Raw genomic sequence first — 17,392 nt, forward strand, 5'->3', positions numbered from 1 at the left:
ATGATTATCTTCCTTTTTTGCTTTCATTCGCTCTTAGTTAATAGGTTTGTATTTGTTGCCATTTGTACTGTTTGTATTTGTAGTATATTTCATATTGTGTAGTGTGCCGGAAACACCGCTACGTGAGAACAAGTTTGATGTATGTGTGTTAAACTTTGCGCGAGGTAGAGGATTGGCAGCCCGCCAAACTCGCTGACATGCGCAGCCGCGACGTAGCCGCTTCGAGCTAGCTTCATGCAGCCAGGCGTGACCATATATGGTAATGTTCCAACCCATGTGTACAAGTGTACTTGGAGTTAAGATGATGATGTTTTTACACCGCCAACGTGGAGGCCATCATAACAGACTCAATCTGTCAAATTTTCAAGAAAATCCACCATGTACTTTGGGAGTTATCGAGGTCGATAATATCCACGTTTCTAGATGCTTCATCACATCCAGGTATAAAAGGAGGGTGATCCAGGCTACAGGGTCAGTAATGCTCCACGTCTCTGCGATATGGGTGATGGGTGGAGCTCTACAAGTGCGGCAGACCGAACCTATGGTTGGACGTGACTTCGCATCTCGAGTGCTCGGTTCCAGCGGAGGTGGAACTTAATGATTTTCTTCAAGTGTCATATTCGGACTTGTGTTTCAGTGACAAAATGAAGGAACATAGAATTTTTCTCATGAGTGTTGTAACTCTTCCAAGTGCTACATCTGAACTTGTGTTTCATAAACAAACTTTGGAACACAGAATATTTCCGAGTGTCACATTTGAACTTGTGTTTTGTGACAAGCTGTGGGAACACAAAACTTTTCTTGTGAGTGTTGTAATTTTCCAAGTACCACACTGAACTTGTGTTTCATGACAAACTGTGGAAACTTAGGGCATTTCTGAGTATTACGTTTGAACTTGTGTTTCGTAACAAATTGTGGAAACATAGAATATTTACGAGTGCAACATTTGAACTTGTGTTTAAACTCGTGTCATCGTAACAGACTGTGGAAACATACAATACGCCTGCCATATCTGAATTTGTGTTTTCCTCTCGTGAAGTTCTGAGAGAACATAGAATTTTTCAGTGCCATATTTGAAATAATTTCTACGTCATAATCATTTCTCACAGACAGTGTCAGACTCTTTCCAAGTGCAGTTTAACTTTAATGATCATTTAATAACATTGCTGAACAGTCTTCAAGTACACGTCATTATTATTTATAGACAGAATAGGGCATTTCCAAGTGCCATTAAATTTACTTAATTTATCATTAACATGCCAATGTGTCCTGAACTTGCATGAACTGTGCATATTGCGCTCAATGTTGTGTTCTGATCATAAATTGACAAAATCAGTAAATCAGAAACTGCGATGATAAAGATTAGTGATCTAATAGAACATTCCAGTCTGTCATGCCTATATAAGCGGACTTACGTCGTGAACTTGACATTATAAATTGTACATAATTCTCCCAAGTATTAATTCGGCTGACATCCAACATGTGGTCAGATATTTGGTTTAATTGCCTTACTTTCAAGTAACTATTCATAAACCTTTGTGATTCAACAAAGTGTTTGAATCAAGATTCGAGTGTCATTTCCATTAACATTTGACATATTCCACTTGTAATGAATGCAATATTTAAAGGTCAATGTTAATTTATTTAACAGTACAACAAGTGAGTTGAATGCCATACAGGGGACTTGAGTGCGCGTCATGCCTCCTCACCTCTGAGTGTTATCGTGTGAGATCGAACCCTGCAACGTGTGCACCTAGAAATTCAAGACTCCCAGATCCTCTAGAACTTCGAGAAATTTTAGAACGTCGAGAACTTCACATCCAGTACAGGCGTGGTTCCTGTCCAGACCGTGTCCAGTAACCATCCTGGAGCCCGAAGATCCCAGCCTGCTACAACGCTTCAACTCAACTTGTATGAAAGGTGATATGAATTTGTTTCCAATGAACAATAAAATCAAATTTTCAAAGAAATAGAAGTTCAATGAACTAATACCCCTCTCTGTACCAATTCCAATGTTTAAATACCGCACCCTTAGAAATATTCCATGCTCTTCAAGCTGGTGTCAGCGGCACCGAAGACAGACATTCTTTTTCCCGGTACAGTAAAGTGTAAGAGAGGACATTAGCCCTAATTTTGCCACTAATAAAGACACCACCACTTACTACTACTACTACTACTACTACTCTGCATGCTTGGCATCTTATCTCCCTCACACATTTGTTCCATCTTAAATTACTGCAAATATAGATAGGCATCATGTTCTTACCACACAATAAAATTGGATGTAATAGCAGTGTCAATTAGATATATTTACATTTTTTTACATGCAAAGACATTCTATTTACAATGCACAACAAGGCCACATTATCAAGGTCCAACTGGAACTTATCCGCAAAGTTCTTGTTTCTAATGGCTCTGTAAACAATGCATTCCCTGTGGGAATCAACATCTATATCAATAAACCATCTGCTAGATCCAGCATAAAAATCGTGAACAGAAGCAGCCCTATCACACTATATTGGGTCACAACTGAAGTGACCAAGGATTGATCTGACCTGGTCCCACTGAACACAACACATTACAATTGATGTACCAGGAATGATCTTGATCATGTCAGCAACTTATCTTGAATACTGTACTTGCTAAGGATTAAACACTACTGCCACATTATTGGCGAGTATGTAATTCTTAAATCATTACATAATCATCATACAGTGTTTAAATGTTTACCTTGAATATTTTTATCCCTAATATAATTACAACACAACTACAGGCTAGTATTTGTGTCTTTAAAACATGTATAAATTCCAAGTTTTGTGATTACTGCATTACGATTTAAAAGAAATGAAACGTACGAGGCGTGTTTTTTAATTAAGGGCCTTTTTGTTGTAGACACTAGTTCGCGTGCACGTCAAAACAAGCGGGTTAAGTAAATAAATTTCATTATTCGTCCGTATTGAACCAAGATTACAATTTATTAAAAATTCATATCCACCTTATTCAATACATTAAAATGTTAAGATGAAATTACAACATGTATATTTATTTTATCAGAACTAGTTTCGACGCATTATATTGCGTCATCGTCAGCTGATATGCATTGGAAATACTGGCAAACATATGTAAGTTTATCTACGTCACACAAATGATAAAAATCATAATGAAGATTTAAAACCATGTTATAATAATACTATTTCCAAGTCCATATTGTCCAAGACTTGCAAGTATTAAACTTTGAATTGATAAAATCACATGTAATTTGGTTTAAATAATCATAAGTTAAGCAAAATAAACTGTTCGTGGGTGCAGGATCCATGGCACGGAGCCTGCATTCCAGGACATCCCAGATTTGCTCGATAGGGTTCATATCGGGGCTCCTGCATGGCCATGGCAGTCGTTGGACCTCCACTGCATGTTCTGGAACCATTCCCGGGCGACGTGGGAGCGATGTGACGGCACGTTATCTTGAAACACCGCAGAACCGCCTGGGCGCTGCAAGGCCAAAAATGGGTGGAGATGGTCTCCGAGCAGCTTAACATACTGCGTACCATTCAAAGTCTCTTCCAGAACAACTACTTGGCCCATTCCATACCGGGAAAATGTACCCCAGACCATAACAGGGACACCAGCGCCCTGGACCACACCTTCGAGGCAGGCGGGATTCATCGTTTCATGTGGTCTGCGCCATACACAGTGCCTCCCATCGGCATGGTGCAGTTGAAATCGTGATTCGTCTGACCATATCACGTTACGCCATTATTCCATTGTGCATCCCTAGTGACTGGCGACAAATGTGCGTCGTCGTGCCTGATGACGTTGGGTTAACAGTGGCACCCGTGTGCGGCACCGGCTCCCATCCCCCACAGAAAACATGTTCCTACGGATTGTCCACTGAGAGACGTGTCTAGCACGGCCTGTGTTGAATTGAGCCGTGATTTGTTGCACTGTTGCCCGTCTGTCACTATTGACAATCCGTCTCAGATGTCGCCGACTGGACGGCCGGTCGTTCGTCTGTTGTGGACGGTGACACCCGCATTCAACCATTCATTATACATCCTGGACACGGTTGATCGTGTGAAGCCGAATTCCCGCGCCACTTCCGAAATCGCACTTCCCATCCGTCGGGCACCGACCACCATACCCCGTTCAAACGGTATGAGCTCACGACGACTTTCCATGTTACACCTGTCACATGCACAGCCACTGCTCACAAGGTCTCCTATACAACTGCCGCTGACACAGGGGGCGTGTGGTGCGCAGACAACACACCTGCGCATCAGTGCTCCGCTATCCCATGGCATTTGCTCAGTCAGTGTACAGTATATCATTCGTGTCGCCAGAAATCTCGCGCACTTGCCTACGTGCGACGATGGTGCTGGTCACATTGTCAGCAAGGACAATGGTGGAGGATGTAATTTACCACCAAGTAGCGGTCTTGCATCTCGCTGTGGGTTCCAGACCATCAATAATAATAATAATAATAATAATAATAATAATAATAATAATAATAATGTTCTGGACCATCGTCAAAATGTGTGGACCGCGCTAGAAAGGGGTCCTGGCCGGGTAATGGCTACGATTGCTGTCCGACCGCTGGTTCAGTACCGCCAAGGCACCCAAGACGACACCCCGCCGGATCTCCTCAAGGATTGGATCCATATTAAAATGCTTATAGGAAAAGATGGCAAAGATATAGGGACCCAACTGGCCGGGTGGAATAGCTGGACCTAGCCCGGGAAGTACGAAATCGATTGCTGGAAAGAAAGATTGAAAAATGGGAGGAACTTTGCCGTAATCTCTCAGAAAATGAGTCAGATAACGAAATTTGGCAGATTCTCTCAGAAAACGAGTTAAATCGCGAATTTCGGCGGATTATATATAAAACGTTAAGCATTCAACTATAAATTTCATTATAATACAGTAGCGAAGCACGGGTATCTTGCTAGTCATACTATATAATCTACACTGAGCGGCACGAAAAACACTTCAATTTCTTTCAAAAACTGAAATTTATTCTAAATTTATGACACTTTTATGACACTAATCCACCATCTTATGATGGAATATTGTGGTACGGTCCCATCTAACAGTCTAACAATGAAAAGAAAAGACGATTATAAACAAATTGAACAAATTAAGCGAGAGATGCACATTTCAAGGAAATTGAGTAAGCTCATAAAGGCAATGCACTCTGTTTTAATGTTATACACTTCATACTTTCACTTCACAGACCTCGGAGACTATCTCAGGGACCTCTGTTCGCATCTTCAAAAGTGTTTATTGCCACCTCTGGCAGCAATGACGGCATTCAACCTTTCAGGCATGCTCTTGATTAATGCTGTAATGTTCTGTTGAAGAATCATCTCCCATTCTTCCAGGAGGGTGTTCCGTAGGTCCTGTAGGGTCTCTGGATAGCGCTGACAGACTCTTCTCCCCAGCTGGTCCCAAACGTGCTCAATGGAATTCAAATCGGGGATTCGAGCAGGCCAAACAATAGCATGAGTCTGTTTCATCCAAGAACTCTTGCACAATTCTCACAAAATGTGGGCGTGCATTGTCATGCATTAGTGTAAAACCATCACCAATAAACAGAGCGAAAGGCACAGCATGCTCCAGAAGGATTTCCTCCACATACCAATGTGTGGTAAGGCCCCCATGCTCCACGAAGACTAAATCTGTCCTTGCAGTTGTATCGATTCCTGCCCACACCATCACAGAACCACCATGAAAAGGTGTCCTGAATGAGAATTTACAAGGGGAATACCTTTCCCCTGGCCTTCTCCAGACCCTCTCTCTTCCGTCAGGTGATCGGAGGCCAAATCGCGACTCGTCTGTGAACAACACTTGATCCCATTGTTGTACTGTCCAGCCAAGATGTTCCCTTGCGAAACACAGTCGAGCTGTGCTATGCTCTCTGGTGAGTTCCGGTCCTGTAGCAGGTCTTCTGGACTGAAGATTGGCTTCTTCTAGTCTTCTTCGAACGGTTCTCTCACTAACATTGACCCCTCGAACTTGAAGTCTATTTCGTGCTTCAATAGCGGTGGTGTGACGGTTGCGGAGAACTTGAAGTTGTAAGAAGCGGTCATCTTTCTCCGATGTTGCTCTTCTCGGGCCTGATCCTGGTCTTCTTGCAAAGCTTTCAGTTTCTCTGTACCTTCATACGGTTCTGGAAATTGTAGAAGGTGTAGTACTCAACACTTCTGCAACATAATGCATGCTGCGACCATCTTCCACCAAAGCAACGGCTTTTGCAGCTTGTTCAGGGCTTAACAGCATGTTTTTTTCCAGAAAGCTGATGAAGAGAATCACAGAAAGATCCTACAAACACGTGTGATTGAAAAGGGAACAATTAAAAGTACAACAATAAGCGCTACAAGAGCGGGAAAACATTATTGGCTCACATCCAGCGATGTGTTTTCCAGGTTGCGCGGGAAAAAACAATTGAGGCTAGTGCAATAAACAATCAACACTTCATTGTTTACTCGCAAAGCAACGCCAATAGCATACCCCGTCTAAAAACAATGGTTGAAGTGCTTCACTTCGATTAAATAGATAATTACACATCATTTATTGGGTGTTGCGTTTTTCGTGCTGCTCAGTTTATTAACTTCGTAGCCCGTATTGATAGTTCAAGCACACAGGTATGAAGGATGAATTTTCCACCTAATCAATACTTTATTTTACATAGTGTAAATATTACATATTTACATAAAAGGACAGTACTGGTTTCGACCTGTAAACAGGTAATCTTCAGCTGTTGAAGAACCTGCTTAACACGTTGGGTGCCACGTGACGCCATATGGTGCCATGCTGGTCTTCAAATTTGAGACTGCATGACGCCATATGGCGGCACACAGGTCTTGAAATCAGAGTTGGTGTGACACCATATGGCGGCACAGCAGAGTTTCGCAGATGCGCTGTAGAAAATCAGCTGTGACATCTATGCGCATAAATTTGGTACTACGTGAATTGCGAACTACAGGGTCTATTCCAGCTATGTACTGGTACTATGTGCCTACATATGGCGCCACACTATTCTTCCAAAATCACTGACTGGCCAGTGATCATTCTCACAAGTGAAAGCACCCCAGGCATTGTTTTTTTCCTCGTTTACGTGCGAATTATCATTCGGTGTGTATAGTTGTGCAAAAATATAAAGAAATTGAAGATATTGGTAATATTCTTGGTAGAAATGGTGACTTACCACAAAGAGAAAGTGAATTGGATATTTGTGAATTACTTATGGATTCTGATGGAGAGAAAGATGTAAGTGTTGATGACTGAATGTAACGCTAGTGACGATGAGTACACAGACAGCACGATCAATGTATCGAGTGATGTGGAAGACAGTGGCGATACTGACAGTGACATTATAGGTGGGGCCAATGCTGGTTCAAATGGTGTACACAATCATGTGAAGGATGATGACAGATTCTTGTGTAGGGACACAAAAAGATATTCCATTTACAAGCCAGGATCATCTAAATCTTCAAATTGATACTTCTTCAGCCACAGGAGCACGCACATCAAGAATTTTGAATCGAACTACAACTAACCCTCAAATAGGATAAAGAGCAGACTGATGACCACATGACCCTTTTAGTCGCCTTCTACGACAGGCAGGAATTACGTGTGGATGTATTCAACCCTTCCCATCCACAGGTGGTCCACAGATGGTACCAAACCACAATCCATGTCCGTGCCTAGGTCTCCTCTTTTCAGAAGCCTCTTACGACAGGCAGGGTATACCGGGAGTGTATTCTTCATCTGTGTCCCCCAACCACAGGGGGTAACAATATGTAATGTAATATAAGGACTTGTTTCTCATTTCAGCAGGTTTTCATAAATATTGTTAGGTTGAATTATCACATAAATTTGACATATTTGAAATTTGTGTTGTACATTCCATACAAAACATCAAAAAATTATGTGACACCATATGGCGTCATATATGACGATGGTATGATATAAAGTTTACTTAGTGCATGATATTAATATATCCCAAGATTATGTAAACAGCCTAAAAGACGTATAATTGCTGTGCCACTAGCGGAATACTATTGAAATTCATGCCTGGCACCAATGGAATAGTATGCTACAATCAGCTTGGCACTCAACGTGTCAATAGCGACAGTACAGAATAAATACTACTAAAATTAAACTGTACCGTATGTATATCTTAACCTTAAGTATTTTTTTAGAATAGTGGCATTCATGTTTATTTTAATGGCATTCTTGTTTAATTTTCATTTTTCGTTCAGTATTTATTCTGTACAGTCGCTATTAAGCAGGTTCTTCAACAGCTGAAGAAGACCTATTTACAGGTCGAAACCAGTACTGTCCTTTTATGTAAATAATATTGACACTATGTAAAATGAAGTATTGATTATGTGGAGGAATCATCCTTCATACTTGTGCGATCAATCAATCAATCAATCAATCAATCAATCAATCAATCAATCAATCAATCAATCAATCAATCAATCAATATTGATCCGCATTCAGGGCAGTTGAGCACGTGGCAGATTCCCTATCTGTTGTTCTCCTAGCCTTTTCTTAAATTATTTCAAAGAAATTGGAAATGTATTGAACATCTCCCTTGGTAAGTTTTCCAATCCCCAAGCCCCAATTTGTTCTCTTGAATTCTATATTTTCATATTGTGATCTTTCCTACTTTTAAGACCACTCAAACTTATTCATCTACTAATGTCATTCCACGCCATCTCTCTGCTGACAGCTCAGAACATACCACTTAGTCAAGCAGCTCGTCTTCTTTCTCCCAAGTCTTCCCAGCCCAAACTTTGCAACATTTTTGTTATGCTATCCTCTTGTCGGAAATCACCCAGAACAAATCGAGCTGCTTTTCTTTGGATTTTTTCCAGTTCTTGAATCAAGGGTCCCATACATGGAACCATACTCTAGTTGGGCTCTTACCAGAGACTTATATGCCGTCTCCTTTACATCTTTACTACAACCTCTAAACACCCTCACAACCATGTGCAGAGATCTGTATCCTTTATTGAAAATCTAATTTATGTGATTACCCCAATGGAGATCTTTCCTTACATTAACACCTAGGTACTTCCAGTGATCCCCATAAGGAACTTTCACCCCATCAATGCAGTAATTAAAACTGCAGACTTTTCCTACTTGTGAAACTCACAACCTGACTTTTAATCCTCTTTATCATCATACCACTGCCAGCTGTCCATCTCACAATATTATTGAGGTCATTTTTCAGTTGCTCACAATCTTGTAAATTATTTATTACTCTATACAGAACGACATCATCTTGCAAAAAGCCTTATCTCTGATTCCACTTCTTTACTCTTGTCATTTATGTATATAAGAAAACACAAAGGTCCAATAACACTGCCTTGAGGAATTCCCCTCCTAATTATCTATTTTCTAGAAATATAGCAACCCATTCTGTCACACTTTTGTCTAGTCCACTTGCACTCATTTTTGCCAGTAGTCTCATGATCCACCCTGTCATGACCAGAACTTTGTATAAGTCAGGTGTTTAAGGATGAATAAATGAAACATATAATATAAACTTCAACAGAAAAGTTAATGAAAATTGGGAATGGATGTGTGGTTGTCAATTAACTCACCGTTTGTTTTGTTCGGTGGGGGAAGTGACTACGGTTGGTGTAAGAGACCTAGAACATTGTGCCCCATCTCTTGTGACTGCCACGAACCGCTACACTGGACTTAAGAATCCAAAAATTCCTGCATAGAGATGGGTCATGTTGAGTCTCCACATCTCAACATAAGTTTGTGAAGGACTTCAGAGAGGTACAAACTGGCACATTTTTCGAATTAATAGTTAAGAAAGGGGACTCTATGTAGTGACAGACAAAAACACTAATTTAAACTTGGATTTTATTGAAAATGAGCTAGCTCAATTCTTTTCTGAACTGCTTAACAAAACGGTCAGGAGCTACAATATATTTGCATAATCCTCGAGACGAACCCAAGAGCCCCTAGTGGTACGCATACCACACTTGGAATATCACTGGTGTGGATAACTGCATCAAACCAGGCCAACTGGGCAATACCTCAATGTTCATGGTATCTCCTTCAATAGCCAGGAGCAATATACATGGGTGTTTACCAAAGTTGTGGCAAAAAGATATGCGTGATGACCTAGGGGAGTAAGGAGACCTGGGCTGGTTCACTCTGAGAGACATGTATGTTGAGTATGAAGGGCTGGGGAGTCTGTAGAGGGAAGGTTGGTTTGTGAAAGAGTAAGGTGGGATACAATGAGATGGATTGGAGAACTGCATTAGACCAGTCCAAAGGACCTCCTTGTAGTGCCTTCTCCGTTACTGAAGGCTGGCCACAATCACAACAAAACCTGCACGATGTTTGGTTGTCCTCATCAGTCTACTCGAATTTAGTCCTGTCTAATCCCATAAGCTCCTCAGCCAAGAGCGTTTCCTTTGACTGCAACCTCTACGTTCATCAATTTTACCCTGAATGATCTATTTTAGTAGGTTGTACTTTTCACTCCTCATAATATGCCCAAGGTAGGGAGAAAAAACATTCACCATCAGCATCAGTAAGCAATAAAAAATTCTTTATTATCACATGGTTAGATCACTGATGAATAAAGAAGTATCTAGTTGAGCTCTGAGTTTTCAAGGATTGGAGTATAAGATGGAGAAATTTCAAGGAAAAACTAAACAAATTTCATTGAGAACATCCATGAAAAATCACCCTCCATTTTGTATGAAATCCAAATCTCACAAACATGATTTATAATTTCAAAACTTCCACACCCATTGATTGCAATTCAAACCAGTCACCTAGGAGAGAAGCCAGTGATGGCATCGCTAAGCTATCACAGCCTTTGAAATGACTAAGTACTATGAAGAATTTACTTCGGACTTTAATTTGTTCCTAGCAACTGGTGGTGGTGGTGGTGATTATTGTTTTAAGAGGAAGTACAACTGGGCAACCATCCTCTATATAACATTAATCAGAGGGAAAACTGGAAGGGATCCGACACTTCGAAAAATGAAGATATCGGCCATAGGAAGACAAGGGCCACGAAGGGCGTGAAAATGAAAGACTCCCTAGCCCTCGCAAACCTAACAGCGTCGGGGTCAGAAAAGAACAAGAGTTGACCAAGAGAGGTCGGATAGGATAGATAAAAGTGAGGAGCCTGGCACAAGTAAGTGGAAGCAATGCCAGGACTCAGCTAAGGGCCCCGTGGTCGCCAAACCACGCTCCATAGTTCATAGCCCCTGGGGCATGTTCCTAGCAACTGAAGAGGCTTTCCTCTCTGAATGGAAATTAAAAGTGAGAATCATCTCATTCGTGTACATACATAACAAATTTTGCATATAAAAATCATTTAATGAGGTTACAAAGTTATTACAATATCTGTTTAAAGGCTAAGGAAAAACTTACATAAATGATCAAAAATGAATTAATAATAAATTCAGTCTTTTCAACAAACTAACCTCTTAATGCCCTTATAATGGTATTTCTGCACCTCTTTCTCAATCTGCAATGCAAGTTCTCTCGTTGGTGCCAATATAAGAACATTGGGCCCTCCTCGCTGAGATCTAGGTACAGGCTGTCTGTCAATATGAATCAAAGCAGGCAAAAGAAATGCCAACGTTTTACCTAAATTGAGAAAAGAAAAAATATTGGTTGATAATTCAATGATAGATAAAACTACAGCAAGTAAAATAATAATAATAATAATAACAACAATAACTTTGTGTGGCTATTTGTAGCAGGGTGCAGCCCTTGTAAGGCAGACCCTCTGATGAGGGTGGGCAGCATCTGTCATGTGTAGGTAACTGCATGTTATTGCGGTGGAGGATAGCGTTATGTGTCGTGTTTGAGTTGCAGGGATGTTGGGGACAGCACAAATACCCAGTCCCTAAGCCAAGGGAATTAACCATTTAAGGTGAAAATCTCCGACCACGCCGGGATTTGAATCCGGGAGCCCTGTGACCAAAGGCTGGCACGCTAACCATTTAGCCATGGAGCCGGACATAATAATAATAATAATAATAATAATAATAATAATAATAATAATAAGTTACAATGTTTTATTGTAATATCAGCCCAAAGTCAGCTGGATAAATTTTTAATGGGTGGTCGTGTTTAAAAATTGTTTCTTTATGTGATTAAAGGAAACAACAATCTAAAACAATGGCCAGCTCATCTTTAACCTACATTTATTGTTTACTTAACGTCAATTTATTCTCCGAAATTTTAAATCTACACAACCTCTTATACAAATTTATAGAATACAAATAAAATAGAATCCATGAATACAGAATAATAAGTGTTACTTTCCTACAGATAAAAAGGTGGAAGTAATTATGAACAAAAGCAACTTACAGAAACTAACGTATACAAATATTCTGTACATATTTAAAGATACGCATCAGACTGTGTAGTGGCCTACAAAATTGATGAAGATAATAAGGCTAAGTGAGATGACTATCATCATCTTCCTAGTACTATTACCGCACTGTGGCAGAGTCAGCTTTGAGATGACCAACATTTTTCACTGATTTTCTGTAAGCAAACAAAGATTCTCCATGATGTACCAATCATAGCTATCTCCGCACAATACGGTTCACAATGAAATTATGGATGCCAAGTATGACTATACTGACCAGCAAGAACATAACATATTGTAAATATTGAAGAAATAATGTGCAATTGTAAATTAAATTAACCTCAGCAATTTATTTTATTGTTCTTGACGTGGAAGGCTGTCTCTTATGTTTTTGTGAGAATAATGCATCAAAGGCTGTTTATGATCCTGTCTCTGTGATCTTCACAATCTTACTTCTCCCTTAGTCCAGGAAGTGTTGTTACAAGATAGTGCACCCAGCACTGCTCTTTGCCCATTTAAAGATATTCTTCTTTCAATTAATTGTGTTATTTTCAAAATCAGCTCTCGTGAAAAAATGTAACGGCAACTTCCAAGGATGCTAAAAGAGCTATTGCCTAGATGGAAGATGATCAGAGCATGCGTTATGTTGCATGAATGTTACAAATTTTGGCTGTGACAATTTTCAGACCAAAGGTTGAGGAAAAGTATATTTTATTCTAGGGAGCCAGGATAAGGCCTGAGAAAGATATTTCTCCTGCATGTTTACACCCAGGGCAGCTTTTCAGGGAGGTTCTGCAACGTGTTCATGGGAATAAGAGTAACGACAGACCTGGTCTTTGTGAAGCATGGACCCCTTATAGCACATCAGTACGTAGATGAAATCCGTAAAGAACATGTGTTATTTGCTCCATACATCGGCGAGTTTCATGCGAATGTTTGACAATGCTCATCCACATGTTGCACATAATGTGCAACAATACTTGGGTGAAGTTAGGGTTCATGTAGTGGAATGACCTACATGTAGACTGAATCTGAATCACACAGAGAATCTATCTGATGAACTGGGGAAGAGGTAAGCATTATCCCGGCACCCTACAGGACAAGTGGGATGCACTCCAAGAAGAATAGGAATAGATTCCACAATACAGAATTACAAGATTGATCAGAAACATGTCTGAAAGATGTGGGAATACATGCTTCTAAAGCGCAGTAAAACTGTCAGTCGAGTGTTACAAAGGATAGACATTTTGTGAATACCCATAAACGACTAGAGGTGTACACAGTGATTACATGTTATTTTTCTCTTTTTAACCATTCCATTAAATTGTTTAGAAAATTTAATCTTTTATTCATTTTCAGATTAAAAAACATACTATTTTAAGCCCTTCCCTAACTGACAAGAATTCAAAATAAATCTCAATCATTATTTTTTAAACAAGTGTCGTATTTTTTGTAAGACTACTACTGCCTCTCCCTCAAATTTGACAATAAAGCTTGACACCCTTCGTTGTCAGTATAAGAATGGGACATTTCCCAACTTCGCCATGATAAATCAGTTTTCTATTTGAATATCCTTCCACTTGTATTGCATGACCAAACCATCCAAAACTGACTCATGAAAAATTTCACCAATTTAAGTAGTTTCTGAATTAACTTACTTTCTTCATAGTAGAAACTCTTGTCATTGTTCCTGTCAGTATTTACCCAATATATTCTTCTGTAAGTTTTACCTTCAGCATTTCAACTAAATATTGTTCAGTGATCTCAACCTGCTTTCGCTCCCAAAGAATCACTGAATAACAAACAATGTATCGTTAGTTGGACTGGGAAACAATTTCATTTTGGATAACAGTGGTTCGTAACTGAAAACTCATAATTTTTAGAACACACTGTAATTTATTCTTATTTCACTGTCAACTTCAGAGAAGAGACAGAAATTACTTGGAATAGTATACCTGTTCTACATTCAGGCCCCATACTAAGCAGTTAATGTATGTGCCTGTAATAATCTCCTTCTGGCACCATAATCTAATAAAAAACACTATCTTTTCATTTGGTATCCAGCACAAGCCTTTAGAAAACTATTCCTCAAAGAACATTCCTCTATTTTATGCATTTTGACTCAACTGTCTAGAATAGGCACTGATTTTCATTCCATTATACAACTAAATCGCAAAATTCAAAACATTTCTACTTAATCTGTTACTAGCAACATGGCCATGTAATCATATTAAGGCACTAACACTAATTTACTTACGAAATCCTATGACACTAAGAAAATAAAATACACCTTGTTTTCCCTTGGGGTTGCCAGATTTTTAAGCTGAAAATTTTTTTTAAAAACAACCTTATTCTGGTGGCCATAGAAAACTAGCTACACACTTCAACTGGAAAGTACATTACAAATGATCTGCCCAATATTTCAAAACTGATTTTGTTGCACTACCAAATGTGGACTGGATTTTAACAAGTTTAAAAAACCTTTACAAGAATAACTGAAAATTTGAGAACTTGTAACTGTGCTTGTACGAGTTTCTTGATGAGCCACCCTGAGAAAGTAGTAACTCAAGGACAAATTACAGTACTAGTCGTGTCCACCCACAGCCTTATATTTCTCACTTACATTGTACTCCAAAATAAACACCTAGAAATACAACAAGCAGGAATATGAATGTGGTTAAAATGTAATTGAATTAATCAATGTTATTGGTTGTTTTGAGCTCAGCAAATTCTGTGAATAAGGATGCTACCCCATTTACACAGTCCCAGTGAGGATCTCTCCTCTAATAAGTTAGGAACACCGGTGGATTCTATAGTCCTAGCTGCCTGAGCACAAGGAGGGCCTCTACTCAGAATATGTTCGACAAGACTCCCATTCCATAGCAACGAGCATCCTGATTCTCAGGACCACTTACAAGGCCACTCAGCTGTAGCCCATGGTTCACGAACTAGGACGCGACTACGATTGAGGTATTTCATAGATCAGTATACCAGGCAAGGAGTTTGCTGGCATTTTGGAAGGCAGGGTGCAATCAGGGTTTGAGAACAAGTTGGATGTAACCAGTGTGGTTTCAGACCACAGAAGGGCTGTCGGGATCAGATTTTCAGTATGCGCCAGGTAAATGTAAAATGGTATTAGAGGAATAGACAGTCATGTTTATATTTTGTGGATCTAGAGATGGCATATGGCATGGTATAAAAGAAAAAAGAAAACTTTTGTATCCACCTATTCAATACACTTTAAGCAAGCCTCGGACCTATGGGAGTAATGGAGTCCCACTCCCATTTGACAGGCGAGGGACTCCTTGGAAACAACTTGGCGAACGAAATGGAATTCGATGGGGAGCTATCAATATTAATGGGGCTTATGGAAGAAAGAAGGTAGAACTTGCTGAGTCAGCAAAGAGGATGCATCTGGATGTGCTAGGAGTAAGTGATATTCGGGTAAGGGGAGATAAGGAGGAAGAGATAGGAGATTATAAAGTGTACTTGACGGGTGTTAGAAAGGGAAGGGCAGAGTCTGGGATAGGGCTCTTTATCAGGAATACCATTGCACGCAACATAGTTTCTGTTAGGCACGTAAGTGAGCGAATGATGTGGGTAGATTTGTCAGTGGGAGGAATTAGGACAAGAATTGTGTCCGTGTATTCACCATGTGAGGGTGCAGATGAGGATGAAGTTGACAAGTTTTATGAAGCATTGAGTGACATCGTGGTCAGGGTCAACAGCAAGGATAGAATAGTGCTAATGGGCGATTTCAATGCGAGAGTTGGGAATAGAACTGAAGGATACGAAAGGGTGACTGGTAAATGTGGGGAAGATATGGAAGCTAATGGGAATGGGAAGCGTTTGCTGGACTTCTGTGCTAGTATGGGTTTAGCTGTTACAAATACATTTTTCAAGCATAAGGCTATTCACCGCTACACATGGGAGGCTAGGGGTACCAGATCCATAATAGACTATATCTTAACAGACTTTGAATTCAGGAAATCGGTCAGGAATGTACGAGTTTTTCGGGGATTTTTCGATGATACAGACCATTATCTGATCTGTAGTGAACTAAGTATCTCTAGGCCTAGGGTAGAGAAAGTGAAATCTGTCTGCAAACAAATAAGGGCAGAAAATCTCCAGGACGAGGAAATTAGAAGTACATGGATATTATTAGTGAGAAGTTTCGAACAGTAGACAGTAAGCAGGTTCAGGATATAGAAAGTGAATGAGTGGCATACAGGGATGCTGTAGTAGAAACAGCAAGGGAATGCCTTGGAACAACTGTGTGCAAAGATGGGAAAAGGTGAACATCTTGGTGGAATGATGAAGTGAGAGCAGCCTGTAGACGTAAAAAGAAGGCTTATCAGAAATGGCTCCAAACAAGGGCCGGTGCAGACAGGGATTTGTACGTAGATGAAAGAAACAGAGCGAAACAAATAGTTGTTGAATCCAAAAAGAAGTCATGGGAAGATTTTGGTAATAACCTGGAAAGGCTAGGTCAAGCAGCAGGGAAACCTTTCTGGACAGTAATAAAGAATCTTAGGAAGGGAGGGAAAAAGGAAATGAACAGTGTTTTGAGTAATTCAGGTGAACTCATAATAGATCCCAGGGAATCACTGGAGAGGTGGAGGGAATATTTTGAACATCTTCTCAATGTAAAAGGAAATCATCATGGTGGTGTTGCAAACAGTCAAGCTCATGGGGAGGAGGAAAATGATGTTGGTGAAATTATGCTTGAGGAAGTGGAAAGGATAGTAAATAAACTCCATTGTCATAAGGCAGCAGGAATAGATGAAATTAGACCTGAAATGGTGAAGTATAGTGGGAAGGCAGAGATGAAATGGCTTCATAGAGTAGTCAAATTAGCGTGGAGTGTTGGTAAGGTACCTTCAGATTGGACAAAAGCAGTAATTGCACCTATCTATAAGCAAGGGAACAGGAAGGATTGCAACAACTATCGAGGTATCTCATTGATTAGTATACCAGGCAAAGTATTCACTGGCATCTTGGAAGGGAGGGTGCGATCAGTCG

The 17,392-nt window shown here is 40.0% G+C and overlaps 1 protein-coding gene across 5 annotated transcripts in view; it reads right to left on the reverse strand.

The window, feature by feature from the left end:
- The window catches only part of LOC136862759 (probable ATP-dependent RNA helicase DDX43), a 272,457-nt gene that overhangs the window by 120,360 nt on the left and 134,705 nt on the right, over positions 1 to 17,392 (reverse strand). For all 5 annotated transcript variants that reach the window (XM_067139022.2, XM_067139003.2, XM_067138995.2 and 2 more), the window contains exon 6: positions 11,472 to 11,637. In XM_067139022.2, coding sequence (XP_066995123.1) covers positions 11,472 to 11,637 — 166 coding nt within the window. The remainder of the gene's footprint in view (positions 1 to 11,471; positions 11,638 to 17,392) is intronic.

Source organism: Anabrus simplex, chromosome 1 (assembly GCF_040414725.1).
Source record: "Anabrus simplex isolate iqAnaSimp1 chromosome 1, ASM4041472v1, whole genome shotgun sequence".
NCBI lineage: Eukaryota > Metazoa > Arthropoda > Insecta > Orthoptera > Tettigoniidae > Anabrus > Anabrus simplex.